The sequence below is a fragment of the Hyperolius riggenbachi genome, chromosome 7 (genome assembly GCF_040937935.1).
Source record: "Hyperolius riggenbachi isolate aHypRig1 chromosome 7, aHypRig1.pri, whole genome shotgun sequence".
Lineage (NCBI taxonomy): Eukaryota > Metazoa > Chordata > Amphibia > Anura > Hyperoliidae > Hyperolius > Hyperolius riggenbachi.
In genome coordinates, this window is record NC_090652.1 from 51,216,948 (window position 1) to 51,230,059 (window position 13,112).

General features: G+C 44.9%; 1 protein-coding gene across 5 annotated transcripts in view; it reads right to left on the minus strand.

Moving 5' to 3' along the window:
- LOC137524313 (uncharacterized) overlaps positions 1–13,112 on the minus strand; it is a 182,603-nt gene that overhangs the window by 57,792 nt on the left and 111,699 nt on the right. For all 5 annotated transcript variants that reach the window (XM_068244032.1, XM_068244030.1, XM_068244031.1 and 2 more), the window contains one exon: positions 4,569–4,739. In XM_068244032.1, the coding sequence (XP_068100133.1) occupies positions 4,569–4,739 (171 nt within the window). The remainder of the gene's footprint in view (positions 1–4,568; positions 4,740–13,112) is intronic.

Below are 13,112 nucleotides of genomic sequence, written 5' to 3' on the forward strand. Positions count from 1 at the left end.
GCAGGTCTTGCTCTGGGGCAGGATGGAACGACTATCGGAATCTGTGCTTGAATCTCTACAAACTGGTCAGCCCAATGTGTAGCCTCCTTTATAGACTTAGGATTCCGATCCAGAACCCAACGTTTTACGTCGGGGGCACAGGTATTTAGAAATTGCTTCTTAAGAAACAGTTCCTTCAAGTTCTCCATAGATTGTACCCCACTACCCTGAATCCATTGATTAAAGACCTGGACTAATTTCATCCCAAACTCTGTGTGGGAATCCTGTGATAATTTAGTTAAACTCTGGAAGGACTGCCGATAAATCTCTGGTGTCTTAGTATAACGAGCTAGAAGGACTCATTTCACCTCAGGATAATTAATTCTCTCAGAAAGAGGCAGTGACCTAAATGTTTCACTGGCCCGGCCAGTAAGTTTTCCCAAAAGGATGCGATGTCATTCAAGGACTGGCACAGCATGGGTTTCACATAACAGTTCAAATGTTTGTAGATATGCATCGATCTCCTCCTTACCTTCATCGAACATGGGAAACAATGTATACAGCTTAGTAATATCCCAAAGCTGTTCCGATGTTTGGCTCTGAGCTGATGCTCCTTGTTGACGAATTGTCAAGTCACTGACTAGTCGCGAAAGGTTTTCATACATATCAGAAGTGGCAAGGCCTCTTGGCTGTTCCTCCTGCAGGAGTTCTGAATTATTCTGTGTTAAACATTCAGTTCCATCAACTCTCTCTGCCAAAAAACTCACAATATCCTGGTTCTCATTGAGGTTCTGAGCTGATTCCAGTAACAGCTCAACCATTGCTGCTTTCTTCAGTCCTTCAGGGTTCAGGCCACGATTCCTGCACAGTTTACGAAGTGTTCCCAAGCGTAGTTCAAGTAGTGTATCCTCCATCTTCTAGCAGTACCAGCGTCCTGGTTCCCACCGCTTGCCACCAGATGTGATGATATATAACATAGGACACTGGCAAAGGCTAATATGGAAAGGATTCAGGTGTTTTATTATTCCACCAAAACGACTTGGATTTCTGCAACCTCGACATTCCAGCAAAACAGAGCTGAGAAAACAGCAGCATAGCTGAGAAAACAGCAGCATAAGCAGAACTACAGGCATATGTAGTGTCCACAGATAACTCCATACGTTACAAGAAGTCCAAGGAGAAAGTCCAGGCAATTAGTCCAGTATTAAATATGCAGGCAATGCAATGCTTCAGGAAGCTTCTTCAATCCCATAACTACTGGTTCCAAGGGTTTAGAGAACAAGTGCCACAGCTTGCTGTTTCCATCACTGACTCACTCCAACAGCCCCAAGTACCTGACCTTATATTGTCTACCTGTGGCCACCTTGCTCCCAGACTATTCAGTAGATACAGATAATCCCCTCCTCCAGGAGCTGTGTGGTCCAGCAGAAAGGAGTCAGACCATTGTCTATTGGTAAACATGAGCAGATAAGGACAAGTCTGCTAGCAGACAGTAGAACAATAGAAACTCCACCTCACCCCAGCAAGCTAAAATCAACACAAGACAACATGCAGATCGCAGGAAAAAAAAATACATTTTGCAAGAATAAAAAAGCATACATCACAGCAGGTTATTAATTTATTTTGATTGTTTGACATTTTAGATTGTGGCTTCTCTATATTGCATGGTCACTTTATTTCACGGAGCATCTTCGGCACTTTATCTACTCACCTTTGAAGAAAACAACGACCACATGGGATCAAGTTTTTATTGTATTTTTTATATATGTTACGGCCAGAACCCGAAGTGTGGCCACTTCTAGTTCTGGCCGGCCACTTCGGGTTCTGGCCGGCCAATGTGCGAAGTGGCCGCAGCACAGCGGCCAATGTTAGAAATGGAATGTTTCCTTTTATTATTAATGTAGTTTTCCGGCCGTCTCTGGCCAAATGTAGCAAAACTGTTCGTTCATTGAATGAAATGAAGCTGGCGGCAATGTAGAAGGATGAAGCCGCCCGGCTTCTGCTCCGCCTCCTCTCCTCCGCCCCTGCCTCTCTCTCTTCTCCCCGATACTGGCAGCGGGGGACATGCGTGTCCCCCGAGAGTCGTTCGTCGCGGCAGGCAATCCTGTCGTTCGTCCCTGCAGAGCGGGTGCTGGCAGAAGCAATGTCTGCAGCCTCCCCGCTCTGCTTTCCTGGCGCCACGAACGACTCTCGGGGACACGCGTGTCCCCGCCGGCTGCCCGAAGAAGAGAGAGAGAGAGGCAGGGGCGGAGGAGAGGAGGCGGAGCTGCCAGCTTCATTTCATTTAATGAATGAACTGTTTTCCTACATTTGGCCAGAGACGGCCAGAAAACTATATTAATATTAAAAGGAAACATTCCATTTCTAACATTGGCCGCTGCGCTGCGGCCACTTCGCACATTGGCCGGCCAGAACCCGAAGTGGCCGGCCAGAACTAGAAGTGGCCACACTTCGGGTTCTGGCCGTAACATATACACTTAAGGAAATAAATAACCCCCTTTGTTTGTTTAATAATAACCTTGTGTATAAAAATGTTATTATCTACACTATTCTTGTATTTAATTGATGATTCACAATGATTTTTCTCAATATATCACTTATTGATGTATAATAGCATTATTAATCTTTATTGGGCTACCTTTTGTGCAGCCAGCAGATGTCCTCAGTCTGCCCATACCATTATGCTAGAGTTACAATGTCATTCTTCACTGGCCACTAGGTGTCAGTGTAATATGGATATGTATCCAGATGGTAATAGTTTGAGTAATTTATAAAAGTTGACTGCCATGGTGCTTATTTTATTAATCATTTATTTAATATACAAATTCTTTTTTGTTCCTTACTAATTAATTTTGTTGCACCAGTAGCATTATTATTCAAGATGATAAACGCTAGCCGCCTTCCATCTGTATCCCTCCACTCACATTGCGCATGACATGCGGCGCCTTGTACGCATGTCATGGATTCGGGTTAGCACCGCTTGCGTCATCCGTCATTACGTACGCATGACGTGGCGACGCGGAAGAGGTATGGCCACGCCTCTTCAACTTGCGGCGGCGGGATATGAGGTGTATTTAAGGCGTCCCTGCTCTTATGCTTTTATCTCCGAAGAAGCACAATGGCAGGTGCGATACATGTGAGGTCTACACTGCCATCTGGACCAGGGGGTTACAGTGCTACAGCTGGTAAGGCGGCTATTTACAATCCTATACATTATTCAGTTTGTTCAGTTGTAGTCCGTTGCACACCATTATATTGTGGAGATAGATTGTTGATTGAGACATCTATTGTGATCTGGAGATCATTTTTTTATTTATAGTGTGATTGTGACTTTTGTACTTACCTATCTGAGCATGTAATAATATTATATTATAATATATATACATATTTTTGTATTTCCTTCCCCTGTGCCAACTGGCAGTACGGTTGTTTTTATATTTTGGGATACGTCCTTTAATAAATAATATATTTTTATACTCTACTGGTGCCTACTTGTTTACATTGTGTAGATCATGGATTGCTTTGTTGATAAGTGGCTGGATAGTGTACTGGTTAAGGGTTCCGCCTTTGACATGGGAGACCAGGGTTTGAATCCTGGCTAGGTCAAGTACCTATTCAGTAAGGAGTTCAAGGCAAGACTCCCTAACACTGCAGGGTGGCCTCCTGAGCGCGTCCCAGTGGCTGCAGCTCTTGAGCGCTTTGAGTCCGACAGGAGAAAAGCGCTATACAAATGTTCGGATTATTATTATTATATATACTTCCAGTATTAATCCATGAACATGGTTTGGCTAGTGCTCTGTTTGCATATATTACAGTCTCCTGTCAAAAAACTGGAGGCATCCAGTCTATCAGAGGCAAGAGTATTAATTCCATAAAATTGCACTGGTGATTGATTGTATATGCATGCAGTCTCTTTGAATCCAAATGATGCAGCCGCTATAGTAGATCCTGTGACATGTATGCAGTTTAAAGACGGCTGCTTAATCCTGCATAATCAAATTTCAGATCAGCTATAAACTGGGTCAACGTACTCTGGAGCTCTGAAGAAGAGGGGCGGACCCCTTGAAACGTCAGCCATTCATTACTTTGTGCGAAGTGACATCACTCTGAACAGCACGATTCTGTACCCTATCAGCGGGCACTTTGGTATTTGCTTGCAGTTCTAGATACCTGCAGCTTCATGAACGCTAGTCTCTCCCCGCTTGCTGGAACGGCCGTATTCTAGTGGAGGATTGAGACACAGATACCTGACACCTAACCAGCCATTCTCTCTGGACGGGTAACGGATGAACGTTGACCCAGTTTATAGCGGATCTGAAATTTGATTATGCAGGATTAAGCAGCTGTCTTTGAACTGCATACATGTCACAGGATCTAATATATCATCATCCTCATCTTGATACCATCAGACCTGAAGTGCATTAGTGTATTGATGAATAAAGTGTACCTGTGAGGAAAAAAAATGAAAAAGATAGACATTTACCTAAAGGTAAGCCTTGGGACCATTTTTTTTTTACAGGTTTTCAAAACAGCATGTTGCATAAAACATTTAATGAGAACATACTGGAAAAAAAATATAAGAAACCCACCTTGTGATGGTTTCTGAATACAATGCTGTTTGCTATTCCTTGTTTGGCATTCAGTGGCAGCTGTTGAACGGTGGTCTTCCACAGGGGTTTTCACTGCCATTTTCTGATCATCATTTAGTTGTTGCTTTGATGAGGCTGGCTTATTTTTTGTAACGTTCTGCAAGTGTAAATCTTTAACAAACAGGAGAGCTTAGAGAAGTTTCATGTATTTGTAATTCAGTAGAAAATACCTTATTTTTTTTAAATTCTTATTGTGTTGCAAAAGTGCTCTGCTGAAAAAGTCAATAATCTAGATCTACAGCTACAGTTATTAACTCCTCCATTGATGCAGAACTACAGGTGAGGAGATTTACCTCGAAGACTGAACAATAAAGGAGTCAGACAAGATATCTAAATGACTCTTAAGAAATGTATTTTAAGGGGAAAAAAATCCTGTTAAAGTGGACCCAAATTAAAAATACAGATTTCAGAAATAAAATCTATTTTCTAAATTATAATAATAAATAGCAGCCTTTGTTCAGCTGCATGATGACATATATAAAATATTTTACATTTATTGGAGGAACCCCTCCCTTCCTTTCATATTGCCGGGACAGAATCCGGCAAACTGCTGGAGTAGGAGGTGTCCGGCAAAGGAGGAATTGCTAATGGCTACCACCTGTATAACCCTAGTTATGAAAAGAGAAGGGTGAAAAGCATGCACTGAAATGCTCAAAGGCTTGAAGGAGAGTTTATTTACCTTTGTATGTGTCAGAGTGGTGCAACTAAATATTTTAAATTAAAAAAAAATATTTGGTTTGGGTTCGCTTTAAATTAAATTAAACACAAATATAGTTTCTGACAGCTCAGTGTAACGATCGGTGTAACACAGAGAGAATCTGATTACTGGTGATCTGCAGTATCACCGAGAATACAGATATATACCCGATTATAGATGATCTGCAGTATCACCGATAATCAGATATATCTTTAACCTCTGGACACCTGAGTAATATGAGTGTTTGGTGCACCAGTAATACTTTGAGGAAAGCACCCGTACAGGGGGTGCAAGGCAGTAGGAGATACTGCCTAAAGAACAGCTTCCTTCCAATGGCCTGAGGCTCCCCAAGGGGCGGAGCCAGACAGTGAGTGGGAAGGACCAGAGTGTGAGTGACACCAGTGGTGAAGTGTCACTGACAGGTCTGTGAACTATCTCCCAACAGGGGAGAGAGTTCTCGAGGTCGGACAGGCCAGGTCGGCAACAGACAGACAGATCGGGTACAAAGACAGGAGACAGAAACGGAATCCAAGGACAAGCAGAGTTTGGCAACAGAGTATCAGATATAGCGAAGTACCAATTCAGAGATCAAGAGAGTGGTCAGGAAAGCAGGAAGTCATAACAGATATAAACAATGCCTATTCTTTAGGTGTGAGCTCCGTGATCATCAACACCCTGGAACTAGTCTGAAATATAACAGAGAGGTAATACAGTTCCCTAGTCTTGGGTGTGCGTTCCTTGATCCTCAACACCCTGGAACTAGTCTGAAGTATAACTGGATATTAATAAAGTTCCCCAGTCTTTGGTGTGAGTTCCTTGATCGTCAACACCCTGGAACTAGTCTGAAGTATAACAGACCGATAATACAATTCCCTAGTCTTGGGTGTGAGCTCCTTGATCATCAACACCCTGGAACTAGTCTGAAGTATAACAGAGAATAACAACACAGATTAGCAAAAAGGTCTGAGTGCTACCACGTAGTGATCGCAACGGCAGACACCAGAGAAATGACCAGCATCCAGTATATATACCCTAGCGCTCTCCAGCGCCTCCCCTAAGTGCTGGACCAATGGGAAGTGGTAAAATTGTCAGCTGACCGGCTTGGTCAGCTGACACCTTTCTGGCTGTCATAAAAGCTCTGCCTCTCAACGCGCGTGCGCGTCCTTCTGAACCTGTGTGGACTATCAGTCCCAGCCACACCAGATCTGTTTTGCAATGTATCCGCTGTGCCGGACGTGGAACCAGCCGCACCGCTATCCGAGCACGCGGCGGTTTCTCCGCGTTCCGCCATGCGGACAGATGTAGGTCTATGCGTGTAAACCGCCGCGTCGGACGCGGAATCCGCCATGTTAAACGCGGAATCAGCCACCTTATCCTGAGCACACGCGGCGGCTTTTCCGTGTTTTCTCACACTCAGATAAGCTTTTCCCATTAATATGTCCAAAAAATAACAAAAACTGTGACAAACTCCTTGGGCTTCCCTATTATTGCCATAAAAAATATATTGCATAAAAAATATATTGTAAAGATCTGCATACATACATCTATGTTCCTCTATTATTATTAAGAGGAACAGGCTTCCACTATCTGAGGGTTATCTCATTACATTGGACGTGGAGAGTCCCCATACCACCATGCGCTTTTTTTTTAAACTTCAAATTTTATTGAAATTAAGTTTACAGACAATTATGTATTATGCGGAGCAAGGAATACAATCAATATGATAAACTGAATATGTATAACCAATGCCGAGAAATAATAAAAAGAAAGAACAGTATGAGTAAACAAAGAATATTCAGGTAAACCTATAGAACTTTAAGAACTTAACAGGCTCGCCAATCCATATCGATATATGATGTACAAAGTATCCCAACATTTTTATACCTATGATAGAATTAATCTGGATAGAGATATTTTGTGGGATAATATATTGTATCTTACTTATTAATTAATTAATAATTAATTAACCAGTTCCCGACTGCTCCATGCGTCATTGCGCGCGTATCTCCGCGTATCGCCGCTCAGAGACTGTTAGACGGCAAAACCGCCATCTATAAACATTGTACAGCGCTGCGATCTGCAGCAATGCTGTACTGGGCACAGTCCCCCTGGGGCACAGGAGAGCGATCGGCTCTCGTAGGCTGAAGCCTATGACAGCACAGCCGATCACCATCATTGGCTGACTGGGGGGAGGGAGGATGTTGGGGGGGGGGGGGGAATAATCAAATAGGTAAATTTATAAAAAAAAAAAAAAATTAATAAATTATAAAAATAAATAAATAAACACTGGGGAGCAATCAGACCCCACCAACAGAGATCTCGGTTGGTGGGGAGAAAGGAAGGGGGGGGGGGGGGAATCACTTGTGGGGTCCTCAAGTGGTTAATTAATTTCCCCCTTGCTTACTATGTTCCATGTCTCAGTTGAGGTGTGCTTGGTTTATAATATTATTATTTATTTGAGGTGGTATAGGGTCTTTCCAATTAGAAACTATGGCTTGTCTGGTTGCACAAAGTAAATGGGTAGCCAATAGTCTAGATTTAGGAGGGATGTTTTGTATAACAATGTGTAGGAGGGCTATCTGAGGGGAGGGAAAAAGTGTCCATCCGATAGAGTTGGAGATTTCTGTAAATGTGTGAGACCTAACCGGTACTATTTTAGGACATTGCCACATAATGTGCTATAGAGAGCCTGTTTCTCCACAGTTTCTCCAACAATAATTAATGTCTCCCGTGCAAAACTTGAAAAGTTTTACAGGGGTGCAGTACTAATTCTAGAGTATTTTATTTAGGATTTCCCAATGGGAGTTGCATTTGGAGAATTTGGATACATGCTGTGTGGCTTTTTGCCATTGGTCAATGTTTAGATCGGTGTTAATTTCTACGCAGGTGCGTGTATCTATGCCCTTTCTGACACCCTTTCCCCACCAGGGGCGTAGATACACGCACCCCCGCCACTACCGCTGCTTACCGCGCTCCCGCTCGCTCGTGCGCTCCCGCACGCCGCCGGCCACTTGCCTGGAGATCAATGAACGGGTAAAACTGTTCCTGTTCGTTGACCTAAGTTCCCCTGCAATGATCAGCTGCTTCTATTAGAAGCAGCGCGATCATTGTGAAAAATAAAAAAAAAGTTTCCCAGCCTCACTGAACGTAGAGTAAGCGTACTCCCTACGCTTACAGGACCCATTCACGAAAAATTACTGTGGTCATCTTGTGGCCAAAAAGTAAAACTACACCCAAAAGCATTTTTCATATACAAATACATTATTTTACATTATAAATTAACTCATTAACTCCCACACTCCCCAATTGTTACCAATTTTATTTTTTTGTAATAAAAAAAAATTACAATTAAAAAAAAAACATAAATAGTTACCTTAGGGGCTGAACTCTTTAAATATTTATATCAAGAGGGTATAACACTGTTACTTTATAAATTATGCGCTTGTAATTAGGGATGGACGCAAAACTGAAAAAAATGCACCTTTATTTCCAAATAAAATATTGGCGCCAAACATTGTGATAGGGACATAATTTAAACGGTGTAACAACCGGGACAAATGGGCAAATACATTTCATGGATTTTAATTACAGTAGCATGCATTATTTAAAAACTATAATGGCCAAAAACTGAAAAATAATTATTTTTTTCCCACATTTTTTTCCTATTTTCCCATTAAAACACATTTAGAATAAAATAATTCTTGGCATAAAGCCCTACCTAAAGAAAGCCTAATTGGTGGCGAAAAAAACAAGATATAGTTCATTTCATTGCGATATGTAATGATAAAGTTATAGACGAATGAATGGAAGGAGCGCTGAAAGGTGAAAATTGCTCTGGTGCTCAAGGGGTAAAACCCCTCCAGAGGCGGCCTTAGAGTATGCAGGGCCTGGGGCGACTGTCATACGCGGGGCCTAGAGCCATAAGTGTAGGTCATGTACCGTACCACCACGCTCACGGGCTTGTCCACCTCTAATGCAGTATGCCTTATTATTGTTTAAAAACAATTACGTTTGTTAAAGGCCACTAAGCCAACCAATTATACTAGGGATGGGTACTAAGCTGGCTGGGGAGCTAAGGATAGGTAAAGGCTGGCTGGGGAACTTGGGATAGGTACAGGCTGGGGAGCTAGGGGGGTGTACCTGACTGGCTGGGGATGGGTGCTAGGTTGACTGGGGAGTGTGTCTGGATAGAGATACAAGGTTTGGAGACCAAAGTTTGTATCTCTAGCCAGACATTCTCCCCAGCCAGCCTAGTACTCATCCCCAGCTCCTCAGTCAGCCTAGAAACCATCCCCAGCTCTCCAAGGTAGCCTAGCATCCATCTCCAGCTCAACCAGAAGAATGGGGTTCTCAGTGCGAGTGCAGCAAGGCATGACCGTGGGCAGGGGTGCCTGCCTGAAAAATAATTGTAATGCAGATATTATGCCCCTCACAGGTAAAATGCACATATCATGTCCCCACATATCAAATGCAGATACCATGCCCCTCACAGGTCAAATGCAGATATCATGCCCCACACAGATCAAATGCAGATATCTCAAATGCAGATATCATGTCCCCACAGATCAAATGCAGATATCATGCCCCTCACAGGTCAAATGCAGATATCATGCCCCTCACAGGTCAAATGCAGATATCATGTCCCACACAGATCACATTCAGATATCTCAAATGCAGATATCATGTCCCCACAGATCAAATGCAGATATCATGCCCCTCACAGGTCAAATGCAGATATCATGTCCCCACAGATCAAATGCAGATATCATGCCCCTCACAGGTCAAATGCAGATATCATGTCCCCACAGATCAAATGCAGATATCATGCCCCACACAGATCAAATGCAGATATCATGCCCCACACAGATCAAATTCAGATATCATGCCCCACAGATCAAATGCAGATTTCATGCCCCCCACAGAACCAAATGCAGCTATCATTCCCCACACAGATCAAATGCAGATTTCATGCCCCCCACAGAACCAAATGCAGATATCATGTCCCCCACATATCAAATTCAGATATCATGCCCCCCCCCCCCACAGAACCAAATGCAGATATCATGTCCCACAGATCAAATTCAGATATCATGACCCACAGATCAAATACAGATAATGTTATACAGAATATGCTTTTTCCACATAACAAGCCTAGAGGGAAAACATCACACTATGGCTAGGATAGTCATTGGACTAATAGCTTCTTTATGGACAGTCAATTACTGACATCTCTATGCACTCTGTGCAGTGCTTCTATGATAATATAGTAGGACATTAGACTATGACTATGGTAGGATTAGATTGTGAGCTCCTCTGAGGACAGTCAGTGACATGAATATATACTCTGTAAATTGTTGCAGAAGATGTCAGTGCTATACAAATACATCATAATAATATGGTAGGACATTAGACTATGACTATGGTAGGATTAGATTGTGAGCTCCTCTAAGCACAGTCAGTGACATGACTATGTACTCTGTATAGTGCTGCAGAAGAGGTCAGTGCTATATAAATACATAATAATATTGTGATAGGACATTAGACTATGGTAGGATTAGATTGTGAGTTCCTCAGAGGACAGTCAGAGACATGACTATCAGGGGCGTAACTAAGCCCCACCGGGCCCCCCTGCAAAATTTCAGAGCGGGCCCCCCCCCCCCTGGGGCCCGCTCGTGGCTGGTTTTTGGGGGCTGGAGGGGTGGCAGCATGAGGGGAAAGCCTTGCCCACAGTCGGCGGGGAGAGGGGAAGTTCCCCCCTCTCCCTCACCTCGAGGCTCTCCCCTCTGCACTCCCCTCCAGCTAGATATACTGTGTGGGCAGCGGGCAGCAGCGGCGTCAGGATACATACCTTCCTTGCGTTCTATCGCCGCCTTCTCGCTCTAGCGGCTGACGTCACTTCCGGAAGCGGAAGTGACGTCAGCCGCTAGAGCGAGAAGGTGGCGATGGAACGCAAGGAAGGTATGTATCCTGACGCCGCTGCTGCCCGCTGCCCACACAGTATATCTAGCTGGAGGGGAGCGCAGAGGGGAGAGCCCCGAGGTGAGGGAGAGGGGGGAACTTCCCCTCTCCCCGCCGACTGTGGGCAAGGCTTTCCCCTCATGCTGCCACCCCTCCAGCCCCCAAAAAACGGCCCAGAGCGGGCCCCAGCGGGGGGGCCGGGCCCCCCCACGGGCGCAGGCGCTGCAGGGCCTATTGTTACGCCCATGATGACTATGTACTCTGTAAAGTGCTGCAGAAGATGTCAGTGCTATATAAATAAATAATAATAATATGGTAGGACATTTGACTGTGAAGGGATTAGATTGTGAGTTCCACAGGCACAGTACAGCTGTGTGAAGATAAGCGGGGCCTGCTCAGATTTCTGACAAGCCCTTGTCGGAAATCTTTGGGTGTCCACAGTGACAGGGGACCAGAGGACGCCATGGGAAGCCTCTATAGAAGGCTTCCCTCTTGTTAGGCAAGTACTGTACATCTTCCACATTCCAATGAGCTGGCTTGAAACTGAAACTAGCAGATTTTCTCAGTGCATGTTTCCTATATACAGGAGTGGTCTCAGTGGGGAAGAGGTGATTTCTGGGGCCATAGCATGATACTGATAAGCAGGCAGCTTATCAATATCATGCTATCAGTCATTTTTAGCCCCAGAAATCCCCTCTTTTCCAACACCACACATGTATATAAGAGAAAACCACTCAGAAAACAACTAACTTTATTTTAATAAAATCATAAAAAAGAGCGCTGAGAAGCAATGCAGCATGCTCATTTATTCCTACTGCTGCAGCTGCTGCATCACACACACAGTGTCAGTGTGTGTGTCTCTCTTGACTCATGTGTTGTCACCTTATCTGTGGCCACCACGGATCCCTGGTAATTCTGCAGCTGCTGCCTGTGCCTTTGTCCTCAGAGCTAGCCAGTGCCTGTGTCTTTCACACACACTCTGGTGTGTGCCTGCCTTCCTGCCTGTGTCCACTCACTGCCTGCAGCTCCTACTCCACTCTCTCTGTGTCTGGGGGAGTCAGGGGGACACAGCCACGCAGAGGAACAGTCTCTCTGTCGCCCTTAGGCCTGGAATAACGAGTGGGGGCGGAGTTAGAGGCGGGGCCTCACCGAAATGGCAAAGACTACTCTGGAGGCTGTTGGCTGATTCTATGGGGACGGGGCGGGTTTAAAGGAGGAGGCAGATGCAGAGAGCAGTGTATTGGCCGGGAGCAGAGGGGGGCGTGTATGGAGGCAGCGTTGGGCTCTCCTGGAGAGGCAGCATTGGGCTCTAAACAAACGCACAGAAGGTAATATCAGCGGGCGGTAGTATTCCCTATACTGTCGGACTGCGGGGCCTCCTTCAGATGCGGGGCCTGGGGCGACTGCCCCAGTGGCCCCCCCCCAAAGGCCGCCTCTGACCCCTCAGTTGTGAAGTGGTTAAAGGGACTCCGAGGAGTGCCTGAATTTAAAAGAATACACTTACCTGGGCCTTCTCCCAGCTCATGGTAGGCGGCGAGGCATCCTCCTGGCTTATCTCCTTCAGCCTCCGCCAGCCCCCGGTTATCAGCGCCACCCGGGTCTGGTGTCGACCGGGTCTTCCTGGTTATTGACGCAATGCGTCATCACGCTGGTTGGCGTGACAGGTCTGCACATGCGCGGGTATTCCGTCTTCAACATGTGATGACGTGTGTGGTACCAGCTCTGGAGATGAGTAGTTCAAGTGGGAAAGCCCATTTGTAGTTTACCTGGTGGTTTCTCAAGGTTTGTGTTACTTGCTGCATTGAGCGTCTGAACTTCAGATTTCCTTG